The sequence below is a fragment of the Callorhinus ursinus genome, unplaced genomic scaffold (assembly GCF_003265705.2).
Source record: "Callorhinus ursinus isolate GAN/ISIS: 27379988/994484 unplaced genomic scaffold, GSC_fseal_2.0 scaffold2, whole genome shotgun sequence".
NCBI lineage: Eukaryota > Metazoa > Chordata > Mammalia > Carnivora > Otariidae > Callorhinus > Callorhinus ursinus.
In genome coordinates this window covers 3,510,492-3,531,742 of record NW_027397064.1, presented here as the reverse complement: position 1 = coordinate 3,531,742, position 21,251 = coordinate 3,510,492, and the positions used below count along the sequence as shown (strand labels likewise).

General features: G+C 51.0%; 1 protein-coding gene across 8 annotated transcripts in view; it reads left to right on the top strand.

The window, feature by feature from the left end:
• AGAP1 (ArfGAP with GTPase domain, ankyrin repeat and PH domain 1) overlaps positions 1–21,251 on the top strand; it is a 513,811-nt gene that overhangs the window by 160,099 nt on the left and 332,461 nt on the right. For all 8 annotated transcript variants that reach the window (XM_025889132.2, XM_025889128.2, XM_073876820.1 and 5 more), the window contains exon 2: positions 18,397–18,455. In XM_025889132.2, the coding sequence (XP_025744917.1) occupies positions 18,397–18,455 (59 nt within the window). The remainder of the gene's footprint in view (positions 1–18,396; positions 18,456–21,251) is intronic.

The window sequence follows — 21,251 nt, the reverse complement described above, 5'->3', positions numbered from 1 at the left end:
TTTCTAAAACAAACAGCTTGGAAAATTAAAGCTAGAAGGGGCCTTGACCCACCCACTTTCTAATCTTAATCCCTACCCTTTTGAAGGTAAAAGCAGCACCTGGCTTTTTAAAAGCCCCGTCCAGGTGGGCTCCTAAGGCTGCAGGCAGGTGCAGGAGGGGGCCTGTCCCGCATGCCCTCACGTCTTTCCCTCTTAGCCTGCAGGCTTGTTTTGTTTCAGGGGTAGAGCCCAAAGCATTTGATATTACACTCTTGGGACATTTAGGCGCAGGCTTAGTGGAAAATAAAAGTGATAACCAAGAAGCAAAGTGTGGTGTATTCTTAGCCCCAGACTGAGGCCCTTCCCTTCAGTCCAGTAGTGAGATTGGTTTTGAGAAGTCCAAAACGATGGCTTTATTTTGAGAGTTCTAAATTCAGCCACGTAAACACTTCTGAGTCTGAGCCCTAGGGTTTGGCATGGAGTCGCGGCTGCTATTTTAAATATGCCAGAAGCCTTCCTGGAAATCACTTGCTGCTGGTTTTCCTCTGATTAGGCTGTGAGCTTGGGACCTCAGAGGGCTCAGATTTGAGAGCTAGAGCACTGGGGTGGGAGGTGTTTACTAGAAGATTCTCTCCCTCCCCCCAGGTCCTATTCCCCAGGCCAGGCAGGGTCCAGGCAAGTGCTCCCCTTTCTGGGGAGGCCCGGGCTGTGGGGTGCTCTGCTGCCCTGGGGGAAAGGCCAGTGTCTTCGGCAGCTGGGTGTTGCTGCTGCTCATCTAGGGAGGGGACCAGGTGGGCCTTTTCAAAGGCTGCACTGGCCCGTGACAGACTTCTAGGCAGGGATTTTCACTCATTTCCATTATAGGAAACAAAAGTAAATTGAACACATCTTGAAAATCTGCTTACGACCTCAAGTTAAAGATCATCATTAGAGATGTGCGAGCATCCCGTTGAGGCATCAAGGAGTCTGTCCTCCTCCCTCCCCACCACGGAGCGACACTGGGTCTAAAATGGCCAGATCACCACGGTCAGTTGTGGGCAGGTGCTACACGATGGATGACCAGGGAAGACTCAGGAACACTTACTTGTTGCTTTGGGTTCCCCTGTGCAGAGGTCCCTTCCTTCCCCTTCTCTGGGTGGCCTCCATGGGGCCCCTTCCCCACCCTGCCCCTCATTCACCCATGGGGATGAAGCACTCACCAAGCTTGGGGACAGTGGCTGATGACCTCCAGGAGGCTCGAGGCAAGGTGAGGATGCAAAAATAGATTTCCTCATACAAACAAGCCTGCAGCATATTGCGAAACTCCTCAAAGACTTGAACGCCATCCTGATAGCTAGTTGCAAGATAGACCAAATTACCCAAAACCATAAAGCTTTGTTCAGAGGATGTAAATCAGTTAAACAAAATGAGGTCAGACACCAAATGTGCATATTGGGTTTGATTTGTTATATCTATCCAAGGGGCTTCGTATTCTAAACCAAAAACTGAGGGGCCCTCCTTGGCAGGCTCCATGGGAAGCAGCCCATGCATGGCCAGTGACCATCGTGGGTAGGTGTAGACAACCCCAGGTAGGCTCCCCCTTATCCCCAGCCTTGCACCTCTAACCTCTCCCCGTATCAGAGCTTGGTTGTCCACCTTCCTTCTGCTCCATCAGCTGCACACCTGGCCTTGTCTCACATCGGGTCCCTCAGTGCATCCCACCCCCTGGTTCTGGGAGAGCTGATCTCCTCCTACCCCTTTCCCCCCCCTGCCCCCCCACTCTCTCCCCCTCCATTCCTCTTGCCTCTGCTTTCCTCCTTCCATACTTCCACCACCTGGGTCCTCAGGAGCAGGGGGCCTTGCAGCCTGCCCTCTACAGCCAGGTCTCGCACATCAACCGGAATGTGTGGCTTATGTCATCTTCCCGCCTTAGAGCCACCAGCTGACTTCCACTGCCACCTTGACCAAATCTAAACTCTACTCCAACAACGTAATGTCCAGCCATGCTTCCTCCTGTTCCCCTCCACGCCCCTCCTCGCCGCCCTCCCTGTGCCAGCCTGCAGATGCCCAGCACCTCGGAGAAGCCTTTCCGACTAGCCCTCCCCCAGCCAACCTCTCCCGCGTAGCCTTTACCAAGGTCTCTTGTATTCCTGCCTAGCATCCTCACGGTCTGTCCTTACAGATCTCTCTGTGGGCTTGTTGGTCATCTGCTCTAGACTGATGCTCCCCGAGGGTGGCATCAGGTTGGAGCTGGTCTTGGGTATCTCACTAATTCTTGTCATGGGGCCTGGCTTCGGGAATCTCGGGTGAACGAATGAGTCAGTAAGTGGGTAGTATGTGCCTCGGGCAGCTCTCAGGAAGCTGGCAGGGTGCTGTGAACCGGGGAGGTGCCGTTACCTGTGTCAGACTCAGATCCTCCCTTTGTGGTCTGAGAACCTTCCTGGTGGGAGCTCTGTGTATGTTCTGCAGCATTTCCCCTGGATGTAGCCGTTGTGGGAGGCCAGCTCCTCCGGAGGCCAGTCTGGAAGGAGAGCGGCATGCAGGACATTTCCTGAGGCCTGCTCTTGGGAGGAGGGTGGCGGATGCAGCCACCAAAGGGGTTCAGGCACCTTGAGGAGGTGGGCAGAGTGGGACTCTCAAACTGGGACTGTTCTCAGAGTTGTCCTGTGTTAGGTAAGGGCGCTGGGCCTTTATACCCATGACCAATCTGTGTGCCTTTCAGGGGTCATGTCCCTGGGCAGTCACTGGAGGGGTCTCAGTTTGGAGTGGTCAGCCACCAGCATTCCACAGCCAGGCGCTGAGGGCCGGAGGGACGGACAGGGCTGCGCCCATGTGGTCATGTGAAGATATTGCTGAAAACTCCTTGAAAGCTCGTTAGCAGTAGTACCTGCTGTCCTACTGAGCTGATGATCAATTTTAGTTAGCTTTTTTTTTTTAAAGACTTTTATTTATTTGAGAGTGAGCAAGAGAGGGAACATGAACGGGGGGGTAGGGGCAGAGGGAGAGGCAGAGTCCCCACTGAGCAGGGAGCCTGACCTGGGGCTCAACCCCAGGACCCTGAGCTGAAGGCAGATGCTTAACCGACTGAGCCACCCAGGCGCCCCTTAATTAGCTTTTCTACTCACACGTAGAAAATCATCTGTTTACCAGAAATATTCTTAGTTCCTCTACAGTAAGAGCAGGTCCTATGAGTTGCTCCCTAGCAGGTGGTAATGAATGGCTTTTCCATTTGGAAAACGTGAGAGTTTGGATGTCTACTAATTTTGCAAAAACCTATCATGAACTATGAAAGGTAAAAGATCAGATCGCTGTCTGATACTGGAGTATAGGTAACTGTTCATTTAGCTTTAGGGTTAGTGTAAAGAATAAGGAATACAAAGATTTAGGAAGCCCGTTTCTTTGCACCTGCTTGGTTCCTGGTTTGATTAGATAGCAGACACACATCCAACTTAGGGTACCTTACTCGGAGTGAGTTGGCACCAGGAAGTGTGGGGACTCAGGTTCCTTCTTCCCAGTTCAACCTGGTTTCACCTGATGGTGTTAACGGATGCCCAGCAGAGCCTCCTGATGCAGTGTTTGCCGAGGTAGCAGTGAGCTGTGCCAGGTGGACAGAGGGCGTTGATGGTGGGTGGGGGAGGGCGAAGCAGCGCCCTGGGCGTTGGGGAATAGATATATTAAAAGAGCACATGTCTATTATTTTACTATTAAACGGACCTTGTAACTTCATAACCAGGTAAGAATCTCTGCCATTCATAGTCTGAGGACTAAGAATCACAGAAACGACAGGGACCTTCTTGTGTTTCCTTCTTAATTCTGTTTTGTGATGCCTGGGCACCGAGGCTGACCTTTAAAGCCTCCACGGTTTGCCGCCTCGATCATCACGAGGATGAGGCGTCTGACACTGTAGTTCTTAGACGCATACAAAGGAGCTACTCCAGAGAAAATATTACTGCCTTTTCTTATTACAGAAATAATACGTGCCCTCGGCAGAGAATTAAAATAAGTGTGCCAACTCATTGAGAGAGAGAAAGACCCCATCCGGACAGCCTTGTTTGCAGTTGTTTGTATGTGCCGCTGAGCTCGTGAAGGACCTGGTGTACTTCCATGGGCTCAGGTGGACATGTTCCGCAACCCAGTTTTTATGCTCAGTGTGTTATACTTAATCTGTCGTGGAACTTTTCCATGCACAGCCGGGTTTGGTCCAGGGCGTAGTAGTTAACTGGGGGCCTCCGTGCCATCAGAGCAGTGACCGGTGAGCTGAGCAGGGCACCGGGTCAGGTGCACTGGGGGCACCGTGCTGGGGGACAGAGCTAAGAGATGGGCCGTGAGTCGAGCACGTGGCATAGGACCGTGTGAGCACCAAGCCCAGGGAACAAAGCAGATGAGCAGGATAGCCACTGTCCTTCCCAGGGGGCTTCCTGAGTGGACTCGTAGACACCACGTGGCATCGTCAGGCCGAGATGCCGCCGCTGCCCATGACCATCGCCAGCCGCTCCATGTGGACCTCGTGCCCTCGTCGCTTTCTGCTGAGAACGGGAGGGTCGAGAAGGAGTGTGCCCGGGGGCCAAGGACTGGCAGTGCGGTGGTGGGCACTCCCCTGACGGTGGGTAGGGAGTTGGCACATTGATTTTGTTTTCCAGTTTATAGTTCTGGCCCACAGCCCATACTGACCCCGAATGTCAGTGGCAGAGGGGGACTCAGGAGTCCCACGGGGTCGTGGAGTGCCCAGTGGGCATTAAGCATGACAAGGGAGATGACCCTCTGGCTTTCATGCTCTGCGGCTGCCAGTGTAGTCCTGGGTGAGAGGCTGGGACCGAGCCTGCAGAGAGGAGAGATGGACCCGTGTTTCGGCCAGCCCACCCGCTGCCGGGACCCTGATGCCACTGGCCAGGGCAGTACCTGCATCCTGTAACACAGCCACAGAATGGGCCATGGCACTGTGACCTCACTGCCCATTCCGTGTACGTGGGCTGCAGATGGATCCTGTGTGGGGGGAGGAATCATTCAAGCTAACCCTCGAGATGAGCCCTGTCTCCACCCTACAAGGAGATAACCCTCCCCTTTTTTTTAAAAGATTTTATTTATTTATTCATGAGAGAGAGAGAGAGAGAGAGAGAGAGAGGCAGAGGGAGAAGCAGGCTCCCAAGGAGCAGGGAGCCCGATGCGGGACTCGATCCCAGGACCCTGGGATCATGACCTGAGCCGAAGGCAGACGCTTAACCATCTGAGCCACCCAGGCACCCGATAACCTCCCCCCCTTTTTTTTCAGTTCATTTTGACTTGGTTTTATTGACATTAAGTCAAGGGTTATTTTAGCTGAAGGCCATGATAAGGCCACATGAAAGATCGGGGTCTCTGAAGCCTCCCTGGGGGTCTGCGTGGGCCCATGTTGGTGAGAGGAGCTGGGGACTGGCCCCAAGAGCTCACAGCGGTGCGTCTGCGTGGAAAGCTGTTCCTGGAAGAGAAGACTCCAGGATGTGACAGCCAGAAGGGCCCCCGACGATGGGACTGAAGCCAAGGAACCGAAATGACTTGCTGAAATTGCCCTGCTGTTGGGTGCAGAACGTCCCCCACCCTCCCAGCTCAGCTGTCCGTGTGTCTGGGAGGCCGTCCCTACGGAGCTCCTGCAGAAGTGATAGATACTTGAAGTTGGATATATTTTTTTATTCCTGAAAGTTTTGTGACCCCTTTGAATTCCCACTGGTTAAATGGGATCCCCAAACACTTGGTTGGGGTCTCCTCGCATCCCCAGAGGGAGTGACGTTTCTCTGCAGACGATGGTGACAGTCCCTGCTCTGGGGCGCGGGGAACCCCGGCCCCCCCACCATGGTGCCGCCAGTCCCCTGGCTGGTGAGGTCTGATGGCTTGTCCTCTGTCATCTTCTGGATTCATTGTCCCCCATCATCAAGCCATCCCTTATCATAAATATCATTTGCACCATGAATTTAAAAATGTTACTGACTGTGTACAATTCTTTATAGAATTCAAACTGCGTGGCTGGCTTATCTCCAGCCCAGGCCTGACAGATTCTGCATACGAATTGTGAATCTTGGGGCCTGTCCTCCTGTTTTCTTCAGCATTTGATTTAACCAGGAGAAGCTTTGCTTATTTCAGCTCTGTCATAACTTCCACCAACACGATTGTTGCTGACCTCCAGCATCTAAGCCGCACAGTGGAGATTCCCTTTTAATACTTGGGTCCACGCAAACCTCCGTAAGGCAAACGGCTGTAAACTATCTCAGAAAACGGCTGTGAATTTAACCTACCGATTCTGGTTTCTCTTCTAATTTCTGACTCCTACTACCTTTTCATTAAATGTCCTTATTTCAACATCTTCCTTTTCAAGGACCATGCAGTTTATTTTAGGTGTTAAAATGTTTTAAAGAATCCTTAAAAGGTCTGTTCACAGTTTTAAGTCTTGTAAAATCTGCGATCCTGACTGGTCTGAGAGACAAGGTTCTGCTGCTGCTTAGAAGTGCCAGGAGCCCCTGCAGGAGACCTTGTGCCCTTGGCCGCGCCGGTGGGCATGTTTGCGGTGGCCTGGGGTCTCTAGGGTCACTGTGTCAGGGACGCTTCATGCTGCAACCCTGTGCAGTGGGGCGTCATTACTTTTCCTGAACTCTCAGTTACACCAGCCACACACCTAAAGTTGTTAACCTTTCCACATGACAGAAGCTGTTCTCCGAGGCCCACCCAGGCACCAGTCCTCCTGAAGTCCGGTTCGGAGCCTCCTCTGTGCTGAGACCCTGGGGCGGCAGGGCCCTGGCCGTAGAGAGGAGTTGGAGGGAGACCTTTCCCTGCGGCTGGTCTGGGAGCCGTGCGGTGGGTGTTGGCAGCCTGGACCCCTGTGGGCATCCGACAGGCTCTGACCACCGGCTTGTGCGGGAACAAAAGAAGGAAAGACGTCTGGTTAGGCAGCGTGTTCCAGAGAGCCCCACACTCGGCCTGCAGCTCTCCTTGCCCCATAGTTTTACTGCCCGGGATGGGGACAGGCTGAGTCCAGCTGGTTGGGGACCTCGGGCGAGGGAGACCGCCTGTAGACGTGGGCAGTGTCTTTGGTTTGGGGTTGTCTAGGTGTAGAAAGCCTGAAATAGAAGATAAGGTTTTGGGTGGCAGCAGCTGGTTTAGCTGGGGAGATTGGGTTTGGCTTTCCATAACATTTTGGCTTGCCACCCTGATAGATACTTGAAGTTGGATGTATTTTTTTTTTTTTCCCTGAAAGATTTGTGACCCCTTTGAATTCTCACTGGTTAAATGGGATCTCCAAACCCTTGGTTGAGTCTTTCCCTCTCTCTAAAACCCCTGGAGCATTTCATGGCCAGAATTTACTCTTTACAGCTGTGAAATATGCTCTGAAAGGTGAACAACCACGTCCAGATTGCATTCTGTTGCCATAAGGGTTAGCATAATTCAAAACCCAACTCTGGAAGCAGTTGCTGCTTTCTGGATGGTGCTTTGACCACCTGGACGGAATGCCCTTCTTTCTCCACAGACCAGGCAGTGGACAAGGCCTTGTGAGGACTGCTTGTTCTGCAAGCATCTTGCTCCCAGCGGTGGTGTCTAAACTTGCCCCCACGCCCTGTCGGGGTTTGGGAGTTAAAAGTGGACGTAAGACCCTGGTGAAGTAAACAAAGACAGGGTGTGATGTTTTTCCAGAAGAGGCAAGAGAGCAGCCGCAAGTATTTTGGGAGCCCGTGCCCACGCAATTCCTCTGGGGACGCTAGTGTTGAGACAAGGCTTGGGGACAGACCTGTTCTGTGTATGCGGCAATCTCGTGTTCTGTGTCTCAGGTTAACAAGACCTCAGGGCCCAAAGCTGCCCCATAGAGATATCTGTTCTGGTTCATAAATAAACTCGGAAGTGGCATCAGCAGGGAAATGCGTGTCCTTCTGAAGGAAACACACGAAACACACGTCTTCAAAGGCCCAGACCTGCACAGGAGAGCTGTTCCCAGCTGGTTCTCCTCCTTTCCTTGAGGCTCTAGGTGGGCATCTCTCCTATTTGAAGAAGGAAAGGAGACTTCTTCCTCTCCTTTCTCATCCCCAGATCCTCACACCCTCTCCTTTTCTTACCCTTGGACACCAGTCTTCTGAGCTAGTGTTTACACTTTGGCCAGGGCGCTGGTGTTCTCAGGGTTTGGGAACAAGGTACGCTTTCAAGCACTCAGGAACACTGTTGAGGACAGCGTAGGGAAGGGAGTCATCATTCTCTGGAGTTAAAACCTTGCAAATTCCCCAGAGTTCATCTGGGCAGGCAGCATTCTGCCTTGGGGGCTCCTTAGGGGAGAGAAGAAAGGGTCCGACTCACCGTGAAGAGCTCCGCGAAGGGTTCTGGGGCTCATCAGGGGGAGATGCTGGGGGTTGCATTGCTGGCGTGAGTCTGGTGGTGGGATTGGGGCATCTTGGTGGCCCTGCTTGTCACCCCTCATTGGGAGGGGCTTATGAATGGGGACTGTGGGGGATGGGGTGGAAGTGTTTTGTGTGTGGATCTTTGAGGCCACTGAAAAGCAACCTGAACTTCCAGGGAACCCTGACATGAATCTGGTATCCCAATGATTTATGCTCTATTCCATTTATTATAGAGATCCAAAGATTTCCAAATGAGAAATGAAATCATACTATGGCAGATGATGCCAGTGAGCTTCTCTTAAGTCCTCCTTTTGCAAGTCATCAACGTATTAACCAGTTTTCAGTGTGGCTCTTTCCTGCTGCGTTGAAATGGGTTTCTTTATTTCATTAAGGATGTGCATTTCCCTTCTCGGCACAGAAATGAGGCCACAGTGGGAGCCAGGGTCCTCACCAGTGCTCCTGTTCCGTGTGGATGTGCTTGCTTTTTCCCGTTGTTTCAGTTTATGTTTTGGGATGATGCATGCTTTAAAGTAAAAATAAATGCTCCTTCACTTTTCTCTTGCTAAAAAGAATAGTTTTTTTTTTAAATAAAATCCTTGTGAAATCTAAGGTTTTTTAAATAAGCATCTCAGTCCCTGAGATAATGCATTGTTTTAAAATTTTCACCTGCAATTTCAGATTCCTTTTTTTTTTTTCCCTTGTGTATAATTTCACGAGTTTTGCTTGGAACCTATATTTGTGGTCACTGGAGCCAAATGGGATCGCAGAGGGGAGGAGAGACCATAAAGTTGTTCTAATTGTGGCTGCATGCTGTGCTTCTGGTTGGTAATTTGGAGGAAGAGATCAGAGTCCATAGCTCTGTGGAGGTTGAGCCCACCAGCCGAAGGGTGGTGAGTTTAATGTAGTGAGAGATGAGGGGGTGAGGTGCCGCCGCCTGATGAGGCCGCTGGTGAGCCTCTAGTTGCAGGCTCTGAGCCCCAAGGAAGGGCTCAGGGCCAGAGAGGAATTGGAGCCTCAGTGGAAGCTGGTCTGGTCTCCTGGGTCCTTGGGTAGCCAGATTCTCATGGGCTGGGGCGGTGGGGATCCGGGAGGTGGGGCTTTGTTGAGGTTCAAGTCCCTTGGAAGAGCTCTTCTCGCTCTGTTCTTTTGACTGGAGGTATTTTCAGGATTTTAGATTCTGCAGCGTTCCTGATCTGTATCAGTAATCATGCCGTGTGACTATGATTTTTGCCTTTGCGTTCTCATGTGCTGTAGGTTGAACCATAGGAAATTGCCATTTTTCAACCACCTTTGACCTACAAAACAGTGGTTACACCTGGTTCAACATAATATAAATTGGGCTGGGATTGAAACCAACCAATGGTACCGTTTAGCTGGTTTTACTCACATGAGACTTAGGGGTTGCTTTGCGGTGTGAGCTGTGGTGTGATTGCCTGACCGGTGCTTTTGTAGCTGGCTCATGCCACTTCAGGCTCCCCTGTGGCTCACTGTCGCAGGTAGTGTGTGTCCACCCCAGAAATGGGGTACCTGAAGCCTTGTCCTTTGTCACACCCCCAGAGGCTGCCGGGGGGCTTTCGCTGTGCGTATAGTCAGGCACAGGCTCCATCAGGGCCTCAGGGCCTCGTGGACCCCATAGGAGGGAACTACTTCCATTTTACCGGTGAGGACACTGAGGGTCAGACCCAAAGTCACCCAAGGTCGAGGCCACTGCCAACCAGGACTCCTGGCTCCGAGGCTCTGGCACAGAGTTCCCTATGCCACGGGGCCCTGCACATCAGGACGGCAGGCCAGGTGGGGGAAGCGGGGCCCCCATCCCGGAGAGTTGGAATTCTGCTGACAATATCTGCTGAGCAAATTCTGAGAAGCCGGAGAACTAGAGTAACTGGGTAAAGAGCTCCTGTGGGGAGTCTCTTGGAAGTGCAGATTCTGAAGTGCTTTCTAAATGGAAGTGTATTGGTGCCACGCAATGTTACGTTACCTTCAGGTAACGCCTGGACAGGTGTGCACCTTGCGTGGCGCTTCCAGGATCAGTGTGGCCCCGCTCTCTCCCCAGACAGCATTGTTACAGTACCGTTAACTCTGTTCCCTAGCTGTACTTTTCATCCCTTTTCATCCCCGTGAAGTGTGAACTTTATTCCTGGAAGTCTGTATGGCTTCGCCCCCTTCGCCTGTCCCACCCCGCCCCCTCTGCTGTCCCCTCTGCTGTCCACCATTCTCTTCTCTCTATTTATGATTCTTGTTTCTGTTTTTGTTTTTTTAGAGTCCACATGTAAGTGAAATGATATGGTATTTGTCTTTCTGACTTACTTGATTTAGCATAATACTTTCCAGGGCCACCCATGTTGTTGCAAGTGGCGGTGTCTCATTCTTTTCTGTGGTTATTAATACTCCCTTGTGTGTACACCACATCTTCTTTATCCATTCACCTGTCTGCGGACACTTCGGTTGCGTCCCTGGCTTGGCTCTTGTAAATAATGCTGCAGTAAATACGGGGATGCATGTGTCCTTTTGAATTAGTGTTTTCGTTTTCTTTGGGGAAATAATCCGGTAGTGGAATTACTGGATCATATGGTATCTTTATTTTTAGTTTTTCGAGGAACCTTCATAGTGTTTTCCAGAGTGGCTGCATCAGTTTGAATTCCTACAAGCGGTGCACAAGGGTTTCCCTTTCTCCACATCCTCGCCAGCCTGTATTTCTTGATCCTGAAGTTCTTGTTAGGATGAGTCTGGGCTGAGGGGTCTGAGGCAAAGTGGGGTGGGGAGTAGGCTTTGAGGAACTCAGAAAGTAAAGATGGGAGGGATTTAAAATCTGCCACTGCGGATGTGACCTCTGCACCCTAAGGCCTGGAGCAGTGAGAACCTAGCCACCGACTACTGTGGTGTCTACTGAGCCCAGGACTTGGTGCGTGCTCTGGAGATCGCCTTCAGTGTCATGTGTTCAATCACAAAACATGAGTGCAACCCTCTCTTTTATTTTCTCTGTGTGCTTCATTCAGTACGTATGTACAGGGTTGTTACTACTCGTTAAATAGTGCTAAAGTCACATGTACTCTGGGCAATTTTCTTTCTTTCTTTCTTTTTTTTTTTTAAATTACTGAAATCATTTGTCTCCAAACCAAATTAGTTGTGATGGAAAAATTGCATTGTTTGGGGCGCCTGGGTGGCTCAGTTGGTTAAGCGACTGCCTTCGGCTCAGGTCATGATCCTGGAGTCCCGGGATCGAGTCCCACATCGGGCTCCCTCTCAGCAGGGAGTCTGCTTCTCCCTCTGACCCTCTTCCCTCTCATGCTCTCTGTCTCTCATTCTCTCTCTCTCAAAATAAATAAATAAAATCTTTAAAAAAAAAAAAAAGAAAGAAAAATTGCATTGTTTGCCTGGATGGCAAAGAAATTTAATTGCATTGTGTAAAGAAGACATGTGCTTGTACTCATAATTTCTGTGCTCCTGAGAAGTCTTTCCCACTGGTGTTCGGGGCCGGAGGGTATCCATGTCCGTGGGAGGGATGGCGGGCACAAGGACCAGAACAAAATAAAACACAAAGCTTTTTGACTTAAACCTCCCCCACCAGATATGCTAATAAGATTATCCTTAATTATTTTAATTGAGATTCACTGTTCTGCTAGTAGAGTCCCATGTTTATTCTTACAGAGTGCTCATTTTTAGCATAAAGGAAGTCACTCTCCAGCTTGATGCTTTTTTGATGTCGAAGTGTAACTGCTTGGTGTAGGCGCAGCAGAAACGGGACACAAGGAAGAGGTCCACTCACTGGTTGATCTTACCCCAGCGTTCCTGGTTGTCGCTGGGACCAAAACGTTAACGTGCTCTGTGGCCATCTTCACTCACACCCTCCATTTATATTAACTCGGAGGGGTCGGAGGAAAACGCTGAAGGACAAGGTGTAATTTTCAGCTAGTTTGCAAAATTCTGTCAGTTTCAAGACTTGAATTTCTGCCTTTGATACATCAAGTCAAGAGTGTGGAAGAGTTGGGGCTGGAATGGTACAGAATACAACAGTAGAAAGGCAGAAATGGGTTTTCTGACGTCCAATACGGAATTCCTGTGCTTCTGTGTGTTTGCTGGGCCTGTCTTCACATGCGATCCTGCCACTAGGAGGTAGGTGATCGGTGTGCCCCCACCTACCCGTCTGGGCTCCATCATGCCTCTGCTTCTGCTCTTTGGCGCTTTTGGGGGGGAGGGGGGTCGTGGTTCAAAGAGGAACATTTCTGACCTTTCAGGCTGGAGCATATATTTTGTATGTCATATAATGAGGGCCTTAAATTTCCTGGTTACATTTGTGGTTCGCGTATGAATATTTTTGAGGGCAAACCTAGAGCAAAGTTCCTCAATTAGTGTTAGTAGCAAGCGGAGAATGAAGGGAATTAGGAGTCAGGATGAATTTCAAGACAATCCGGGCAAGGGAAACAGTACCGTTCTTCTTGGAGTAAAAATAAAATTGAACAAATGGATAGCTTTGTTTTTGTTTTTTGTTTTTTTCTTGTTTCTTCCTGTGCTTCCTGACTTCAATGCTCTTAGGTCCGTTTTCCTACCTGTCAGCATCAGTGGGTATTTGCATTCCTTGGGGTCCAGAGTCTTGCCTCAATGTGTGACTGGAGGTGGCCCTGGAAGGGAAGGTTCTGGAAAGACAGCCTCCCTGCCCCTTTGCTTTCCTCTAGTGCTTTTCTTAGAAAAGCAGCCTGTACTCCGGGGAGCGGAGCTTTTTCTGAAATTGAGTTTTCTGTAGCTGTGTCTCCTTTAAAAGATTTGGGATGCTGGTGGGGAGGGAGGGCTGGGCAAGTGCTGAAGATGCTTTCCTGAGACCCGCCAAGGGTTCTGAGGGTTCTGGTCTGCGTCCGTCCTCTGAAGAGGGTCCGTCCTGTCTGGCTGTGTCAGAGCCGAGTGGGACGTGCGCCGTTGTGCTGTAATACAGGGGTGCAATCAGAGACATCAAGGCAGGCTTTTATCGGGGCCAGGAGAGCGGGACAGCTCAGAACGGGAGGCTCCTTTCTCTGCCATGTGGATGGAGGCTCTTGTTTACATTTCCACGTTGTCTGAGCTGGACTTGGACTCAGCCTGCAGATCAGCAGACCTGACAGGCGGGCCCTGCGCCTCAGCAGGAGGAAGCCAGTTTGACACAGGTCCAGGGGCACCTCTGGCCTCTGCACGCTTCCCTTAAAGGAGGGGGGAGGCGGGGGGCTTCCTCCTTGGTGTTTGTGTAATCCCGACATTCCCCCGCACCAACAGCAGAGCAGGTTCAGAGCTGGGAAGTCCAGAGGCCCACTCCCCCCTCAGAAGGACGAGTAGGAGTTCGGGGGGTGCTGAGTTGAGCTGACCACAGCACCACGGGCAGCGGGCCTCCCTAGCCCCCATGAGGGCGCCAGCCAGATCGCAGGCACCCGGGCAGCGCCGGGACTGGCAGTCTCTGTGTTCTGGCCTTGAAGCCACTGTCCACGGACGTGCGACGTGTGTGGACGTGCTGACCGTTCAGTGACCCCTTTACTCAGGAGTGCGGGAGACCAAATGGGAGTAAAATACGGTAGTATCCACATGCCCATGTCTCAAGCCACCTCCCCCAACTTGGGAAAACAGTCCGGACACAGACCCACTTACTTTTTATTTCATTGCCTGTCTAAACAGACTATTAAAACTGATGACGGTTGATTTTAAAAAATACAGGTTAGGGGCGCCTGGGTGGCTCAGTCGGTGAAGCATCTGCCTTCAGCTCAGGTCATGATCCCAGGGTCCTGGGATCAAGCCCCAGGTCAGGCTCCCTGCTCAGCGGGGAGCCTGCTTCTCCCTCTGCTTGTGCTCACTCGCTCTCTCTCTGACAAGTAAATAAATAAAATCTTGAAGAAAAAAAAAAAAACAGGTAAGCCAAAACCCAAAAAACCTGCTAAAGACACCCCTAAATTGACCACCCAGATATTTTGAGTTTTTCTTGTGGGTGCTAATTCCCCACGCCTCGGGGACTGCACCTGCGGAGTATGGTTGTGGGAACTCTCCACAAGGCATCGGGGTCGCTGTGCGTACACCTGTGCTAACAGAGCATTTTCACATCCTTTGGGTTGTTGGACTTTCTATTTCCCGATGCAGGATTAAGTTCAGAAGGAACCCTGCTGGCATCCACATTTCGTTATTTAGTACTTTCTTGAGCAATAAAACTGTGGGCCCATAGCACTTTGCGGGGATTTGCTGTGTTTTCCTTCAACTTCACATATTGTGGTTATGGATTCAGAGTAATGAGGGCTGAGAATTTCTGTTTAATTGGTACATTGTTTCCCCCGGTGTTCAGTAACTTTAGTTTTTTGCCTTTTTATGTGACTACGCCCTGCCTCCCTAGGGCCCCACCCTGTGAATCTGCTTTAATTACATCCCCAAGAGGGCTGCATCTTCTAACTGTTTGGGAGTTCTGTCCCAGAGAAGCTGATAGTTTGGGTTTTTCACTCCTGATGAAAGTTCCTTATTCATGGTCCCTCATCTTGGAGTTCTTGGAGATTTTCTTCCTAATTATCATGATTTAAATTTAAGTAATGTAATTTGAACTGGTGCCTTGTTAATGGTAAGAAGTGATTACATGTCTTCTTTTTCTCAGCTGTGTTGGGATTGCCCACGGCACCACGCGGCCAGGGCCTTGCTGCCCCACAGTGACCACAGCCGAGGGAGCCTCGGTGTTGCTGACGGGCTAAGAGCAGTCAGTCGGTGGTGACCACTGTTTGAGTTTAAAACCAAATTCCGTAGCATTTAAGCCAGTGCATGAGAATGCGTTTTCTTTTTTTTAAAGATTTATTTATTTGGGGGTGGGACAGAGGGGCAAAGAGAGAGGGAGAGAGAAAATCTCAAGCAGATTCCACGCTGAGCTGGGAGCCCGATGCGGGGCTCGATCCCAGAACCCTGAGATCATGACCTGAGCTGAAAACCAAGAGTTAGACGCTTAACCAACTGAGCCCCCAGGCACTGTGAGAAGGCATTTTTTTTTTTTTAAATTTTTAAGAGAATTTTTTGTTTATTTTGAAAGAGAGAGCACAAGCAGGGGTAGGGGCAAATGGAGAAGAAGAAGCAGACTCCCCACTGAGCAGGGAGCCTGATACAGGGGCTTGATCCCAGGACCCCAGGTTCATGACCTGAGCATTTTCTTAATAATATTCTATCTAAGGCGGGGGGATTGACTGGGGCACAGAATGGTCTCTTCTGAAAATGAGACACTTCTGTGTCTCAAAAGTCTTCTGTGACTTTTGATGCTAGCTGGTTTGAGAACACATATCCACATGTGCACACACGTGCACAGACACACACGTTTCCAGGTGTATATCCCTGAAGCACGTTCATCCTTCCAGTGGAGCTGCCCTGGGAACATACAAGGAAATAGGGCAGCCGGCCTGGCCTTGGGCTGCTCATCCTGAGATGGACCTGCTCCCCCAGGTGGAGGCAGCAGCCTCCAGCCCTCAGAAAGTTCTCAACAGAGGAGAAGGATCCAGGCACATGCTGGGATGTCCGTCTCTGCAAATCTGTGGTTATTTTTCATTGATCCTTGTCTTAGGCAGCATTGTGTTCTGACCAGTGATGCAAGTTTTTAAAATAAATGTTTCTTTTTATGGAAGATGATTTTTTTTTTGATCAGTGAAGCATTTATTTCATGTATTTATTCATTTAATCTCGTTGCCACGAACACAAACATGCCATTGGAGTGAGGATGTATTTGCAAGGAAAGAGGTGCCACACGTGTGTTCCCGTGTTTGTGTAACCCTGTGTCTCTGTTTAACAGGCCCTGCTTAATTTCTAAAGAATATTTAATATTAGTTGTGATAAACATAATTGTCGGTGGTGGGTGTTTAAGAATCAGCAGTGCATTCATGAATTGAGCTCATTTTAATTCTTACTTTACTCTGTTTTATTGTTATGGTTCATATTAAAGTCTATATTATGTGATTCTGTACATCCCAGATGGAATAAAGTCCAGAAGGCACCAGGAGGTAACAAGGGAAGGAGAGCCGCCTCATTGCCCCTGTCCCCAAGCCACCTGGTTCCCAAGCCTTAAGTCAGGAACTCGACTGGAAACCCGCTCAGCCTGGGCAGGCCCATGTGTGTATTTTGTCCCTGCAGGGCCCCCTTACACACATGCCCCACTGACCAGAGCTTGGGGACGGTTGTGTTCCCGTGCGTTGAGGCTTCAGGTGATCTTTCAGCTGCTTAGTATTCCGTCACGTGGATCTGTCTAAATCTAGCAAACCCACGTCGGGCTGGTTACGCACACAGCCACAGGGTGACTTCCTGAGACATTCTGGAGTGTCCAATTCATGGTGGGAGCGTCATGGTCACTGGCTTCCCTGGATCACTGGGGTCACCCTGCAGATTCTATAAGGCCACATTCCCGTTTTTTTCAAGAGAGCCGTTGGTGACAGAAGGTAGTTTTTTGCAACTTAACTGCCAGTGCTGTTTGCTTAGAAGGATGTTCGTTACTATTTGCCCCGTGCCTACCGGGGGTCAGGCTCTGTGCTGATAGTGTCCTTGTTTATCTGTTCGCAGGAGATGTCTTATCTGTGGCACACTAGGGGCTGCTTGGCTCACCGAAGAGTGGGTGCACCCTGATAGCCCCCAGCATGCTTGCTTCAGTGGGGGGTAGAAGCTGCTCTTGGTCTTTGCTTTCACGAACGTCTTTCTTCCTGAGTTCCTGCTGACGCACCTCTGCTCACCCACTCTGCCTGTTGGCCAGCCACTCGGTCCCCCAGAGCCCAGCGTCTCTGAGGTTCAACACCAGTCCCTTTTCTAGCTAAGGCTTCGAGGTGACTGGACGTATCTGCATCAGCCGTGTGTCTACCCCAGCCGCTAACGGCCTCCTGTCTTCTCCCAGCCCCTGACCCGTCCTTTGCTAAGCTCCGGAGTCCTCTGTGATGGCCTGTCCCACCTCCCGCGCACCTCTGCAGGGCCCCAGAGTCTGGTTTGTTCTCTGGCTGCCTACCTCATTTTTGTGTCTCCGTGGATCGTGTTCGCCTTGCTTCCTTCGGACACGTTTCTTGTCCTTCTGTGCGATAGCCCCGGTGGAACTGCACGGTTACGCCCTTTGCTTCCATTCCTGCACCCATGGTATTAGAATATCACGTATGTATTTGAAAATGATGGGTGTTCCTTGACTTTTAGGTATTTTGTGATTCACTTTACTTCTTGGATGTAACGTGGAGTGATGAAATTTCTCAATTTGTGGAAAATAGAAAGGGAATCCCATTTGGAATGAAAGGGGTTTGCCCTTGGCTGGTTGTGGTGGAAACAGGCTGCCACCTTTTTGTGAGCTCAGCTCCGTCTGTTCTTAAGTGCGCAGTGTGGCTGGTGTTGTAGGGTCTCCCTGATAAGAAGGGGCGAGTGGGAGGTGTGGGGAATCAGGCCATTGGGTCATCTGTGTTGGGTGGGCCCACCTGAGCCGCACACACGAGGTGAGGGGCAGAGACGACCAGCCGGGGGGACTGGGCTCTGCGGAGGGCCTCACAGCGGCTGGGCACCCCCTCCCCGCCCCCTCCCCAGCCTTTTTGACAGGTCTTAGAGTCCTGACTGCATCCTCAGTGTAGCATATGTTTGTGAGCATCAGAACTCCACAAAATTTCCTAAACCATAAATGGCTGTTGTATTGTGAACATTTGGATTTTCAAAATTCAGTCATTCTCTCCATGACTTTGTGGGTGGGATTTCAGACGAGACTCTCTTTGTGACAAACTGAAAGACCAGAAGTTGATTGATGGCTGCAGGGGTCAGTTCCCGGGAAGCCGGGGGCCTCCTTGATCTTCCCGCCTTCCAGTGTGTGGGATTACAAGGGTCTTAACTCACCCCCTGGACAGTGTGGGCCTGTGGGGTTCAGATGGGGACGTTTGAGGCGGAGAAGAGCTAAGTTCCGGAGGCCCCGTGGGGTTGTTGGAGCGTACATCCTAGTTCAGGAGACAGGCGCGGACTTGGGATAGGAATGGGGCGGGAGGGGCATGAGTCTTCGTGCGGCGGGTCTTCATCGTCCTGGGTGTTTCTCTCGTTTGGGAAGTGGCCCGCTGGGGGCATTTTGACTGCATTGAAGTGAATTGTGGCATCTAACCTTGCTTTACGTCCTGTTTTACAGATGCCTTCGTGAATAGCCAGGAATGGACGTTAAGTCGATCTGTCCCGGAGCTCAAAGTGGTGAGTGGTTCTTCTGGCCTCCGTGGTTGTGGTTCCTCACCGGCAGGAAGCGGGCCTCTGTAAGGGGCAGGAGGCGGCCTGCGAGCGCGCCCAGGCCTGCACCCGACAGGGCCTGGCTGTCCGTGGGGCCCCGACTTGGGGCATACTTCTGGGTGTGTCCCTGGGAAGGACCAGGTGTAGCTGACAGTCTGAAACCGGAGCCCTGAGTGTGCCAGGGGCAACCACATCAGCCAGCCCACCAGAGTGGCCCTGTGCGTGCTGGGCAGGGTCCATCCGCCATCGTCCCTCTCGTGTCCGTGCGTGTGTGTGAGAGAGAGACGGAGTCACACACACACGCACACATGTGGCTTGCTTTATCCTCTGCCAGGATGTCATGGAAGGTTTCTGTGATGAGCTGTCAAGCTTTGGAATTCATCATTTAAAAAATGTGACTGGTCACTTACCATGGTACAAAGTAATAACATAAAAGAAGATTTTGTTTTAATTAAAAAGTTTAAATATTCTTCCAGTGAGATTATTTAAAGCTTCAAATTGCCTTATATAAAAAATGACTTGGGTCTATTGCAACCACACCCTTGAGCACCTCTCCACTGCATGTTCCCTACCTTAGGGTGGAAGGAAGGGACCAGTATGACTTTTAAATAATCATGTTCTTTGTCATGATGTAAGTGGCATTTGGGAGAAGGGTGTGTGTATTTACATGCATACGTATATATGTGTGTATATTTGCGTGATGTGTGCACTTATATGTATATGTGTGCATCTTTGCATGTTCTGTGTCTATGTGTACTTGTATGTATTTATATGCGAAAATGTGTATATTTGGCATGTGTATGTATACATTTTTATGTGTATTTGTGGTGTGTGCATATGTATATGTACATGTATGCATGTGTACATTTATATGCATAAATGGGTGTATATTTGTGGTACGTGTATATTTACATATATATGTGTATATTTATGGTGTGTGTATCTTTGTGTATATACGTGCATCTGTGTGTGTTTGGCGTGTGTATTTATATGTATGTGTTTGGCGTGTGTGTGCATATACATGTGTGTGACGTGTGTGTACATCTGTGTATACTTTGTGGCGTGTGTGCATATGCATGTGTACATTGTGTATACTTGTGTGTGGTGTGTGTGCGTGTGCGTATGTGCATGCGTGCATATGTGCGTGTGTGTGACGTGCATGTGCGTGTTTATACATGTGCATGTGTGTGTACATACGTGTCTGCGTGCGCGTACTTGTGTGTGGCGTGTGTGCATGTGTATATGTGTTTGTACACGTGTGGTATGTGTGTACATATGCGTGTCTATACGTGTGTATATGCTTGTGTGTGGCGTGTGTATTTGGAACTGCTCCAGTGGTGAGCCCTGACTGTAGTACGCAGGCAGACAGGCTGTCCTTGTTTCGTGCCCCCAGTGCCACGTGGCTTGGACACGGGCCTGCTCCGTTCTCCCCCGGCCCCGCGTGTATACCTGTGCATATATGGCCTTTCCCCTGCTTGTGCCCTTTCTCTCGAGGTCCGTGTTGCTGTTAGCCACTCCAGTCTGTCTGCCAGTAGCCCCCCCGCCCCCCCCAAGGCCCTTGGACACCCCCTGGCCCCAACCTGAGTGGGGCTTTGTGGGTGACCCAGGGCAGGGGCAGGACCCTTCAGGTCTCTCGCCTCTGAGGTGAGGAGATGGAGCTACAAAGAACATCCAGACTTTGAAGAGAATGTATGTGACTTTGGTTCCCAGGAAAAACATGTTTTAAACCTTAGAAACAAAGGATGACGTGGGAAGGGACGCTGGGATCTGCAGGTGTGGTCCTCAGGCCCTCCTGTCCCGTCAGACACGCCCGTCCCGCCGGCCATCGCCGGCTGTCCTCGTCAGGGCCCGTCCTTCCCGTTTCTCCTCGCTGTGACCTTTCTCTGCAGCATTGCCGCAGGCTCCTCTCCTCGTGGGAGAGCGGGGTGTGTCCGCCCCGCGGCCCTTCCCGAAGCCGGGGTCTGCACGACTGGCCTCGAGACAGCTACCTGTTTCTCGGGTTTTGTGACCGCCGTGCCTGGCTCAGGATTGATCCCGCCTGGTGGGCGCCTTCAGGAAACGCCTGTCGAATGAATGCTACAGAGTTGGTGACACTGTTACTAGGAGCTTTTCAGGAAGATTTTCTAGTTGCAGACTCAGCCTCAAGCTCGTGAAACTGCCAAAGTGCCTTTCTGTCTGCCGTCGGAGCCCGGCAGCGGGAGCGCTGTTGTGATGAGGCCGTGGGCCGCGGCCTCTGTGCAGGGCAGATTGCGAGTGTGTCACACAGGCACCTCACTTCCGCCTGCCCGCCGCCTGTGAGCCACGTCCTGTTGTTGCCCCGTTTCAAGAGGAGGACGCGCCCTCAGCGTCCTGGGGACTCCCCCGCGAGCGGCGGTCAGCAGGCGGCAGAGCCGGGATTTGGACCTGGGCTTGGCGCTCCTGCGTCAGCACTGCCCGCTGAGCTTCCTGCCCGGGGACCCTCCTGTGTCTTGCTGCCCAGGCCGCTAGCTGCTGGCTGGCCCCACGTGGCCGCCGCCAAGCGCTTGGAGGGTGGTCAGTGCGACCGAGGAGCGAAATTTAAATTTTCATTTAAGTTTAGTGAACTGAATTTGCGAGCCCCAGGAGGCCAGGGGTCCCCTTTTGACGGTATTACAGTCTGACTGTGATCGTTGAGTATCCAACCCTCTGATTTAGACCCGATTTTGGTAGTTTGTCGGGGGTTCTGCTGGAGCCCACACGTTCATACCAGCCAATAATTCGGATTCTCACTACTAAACACTGGTT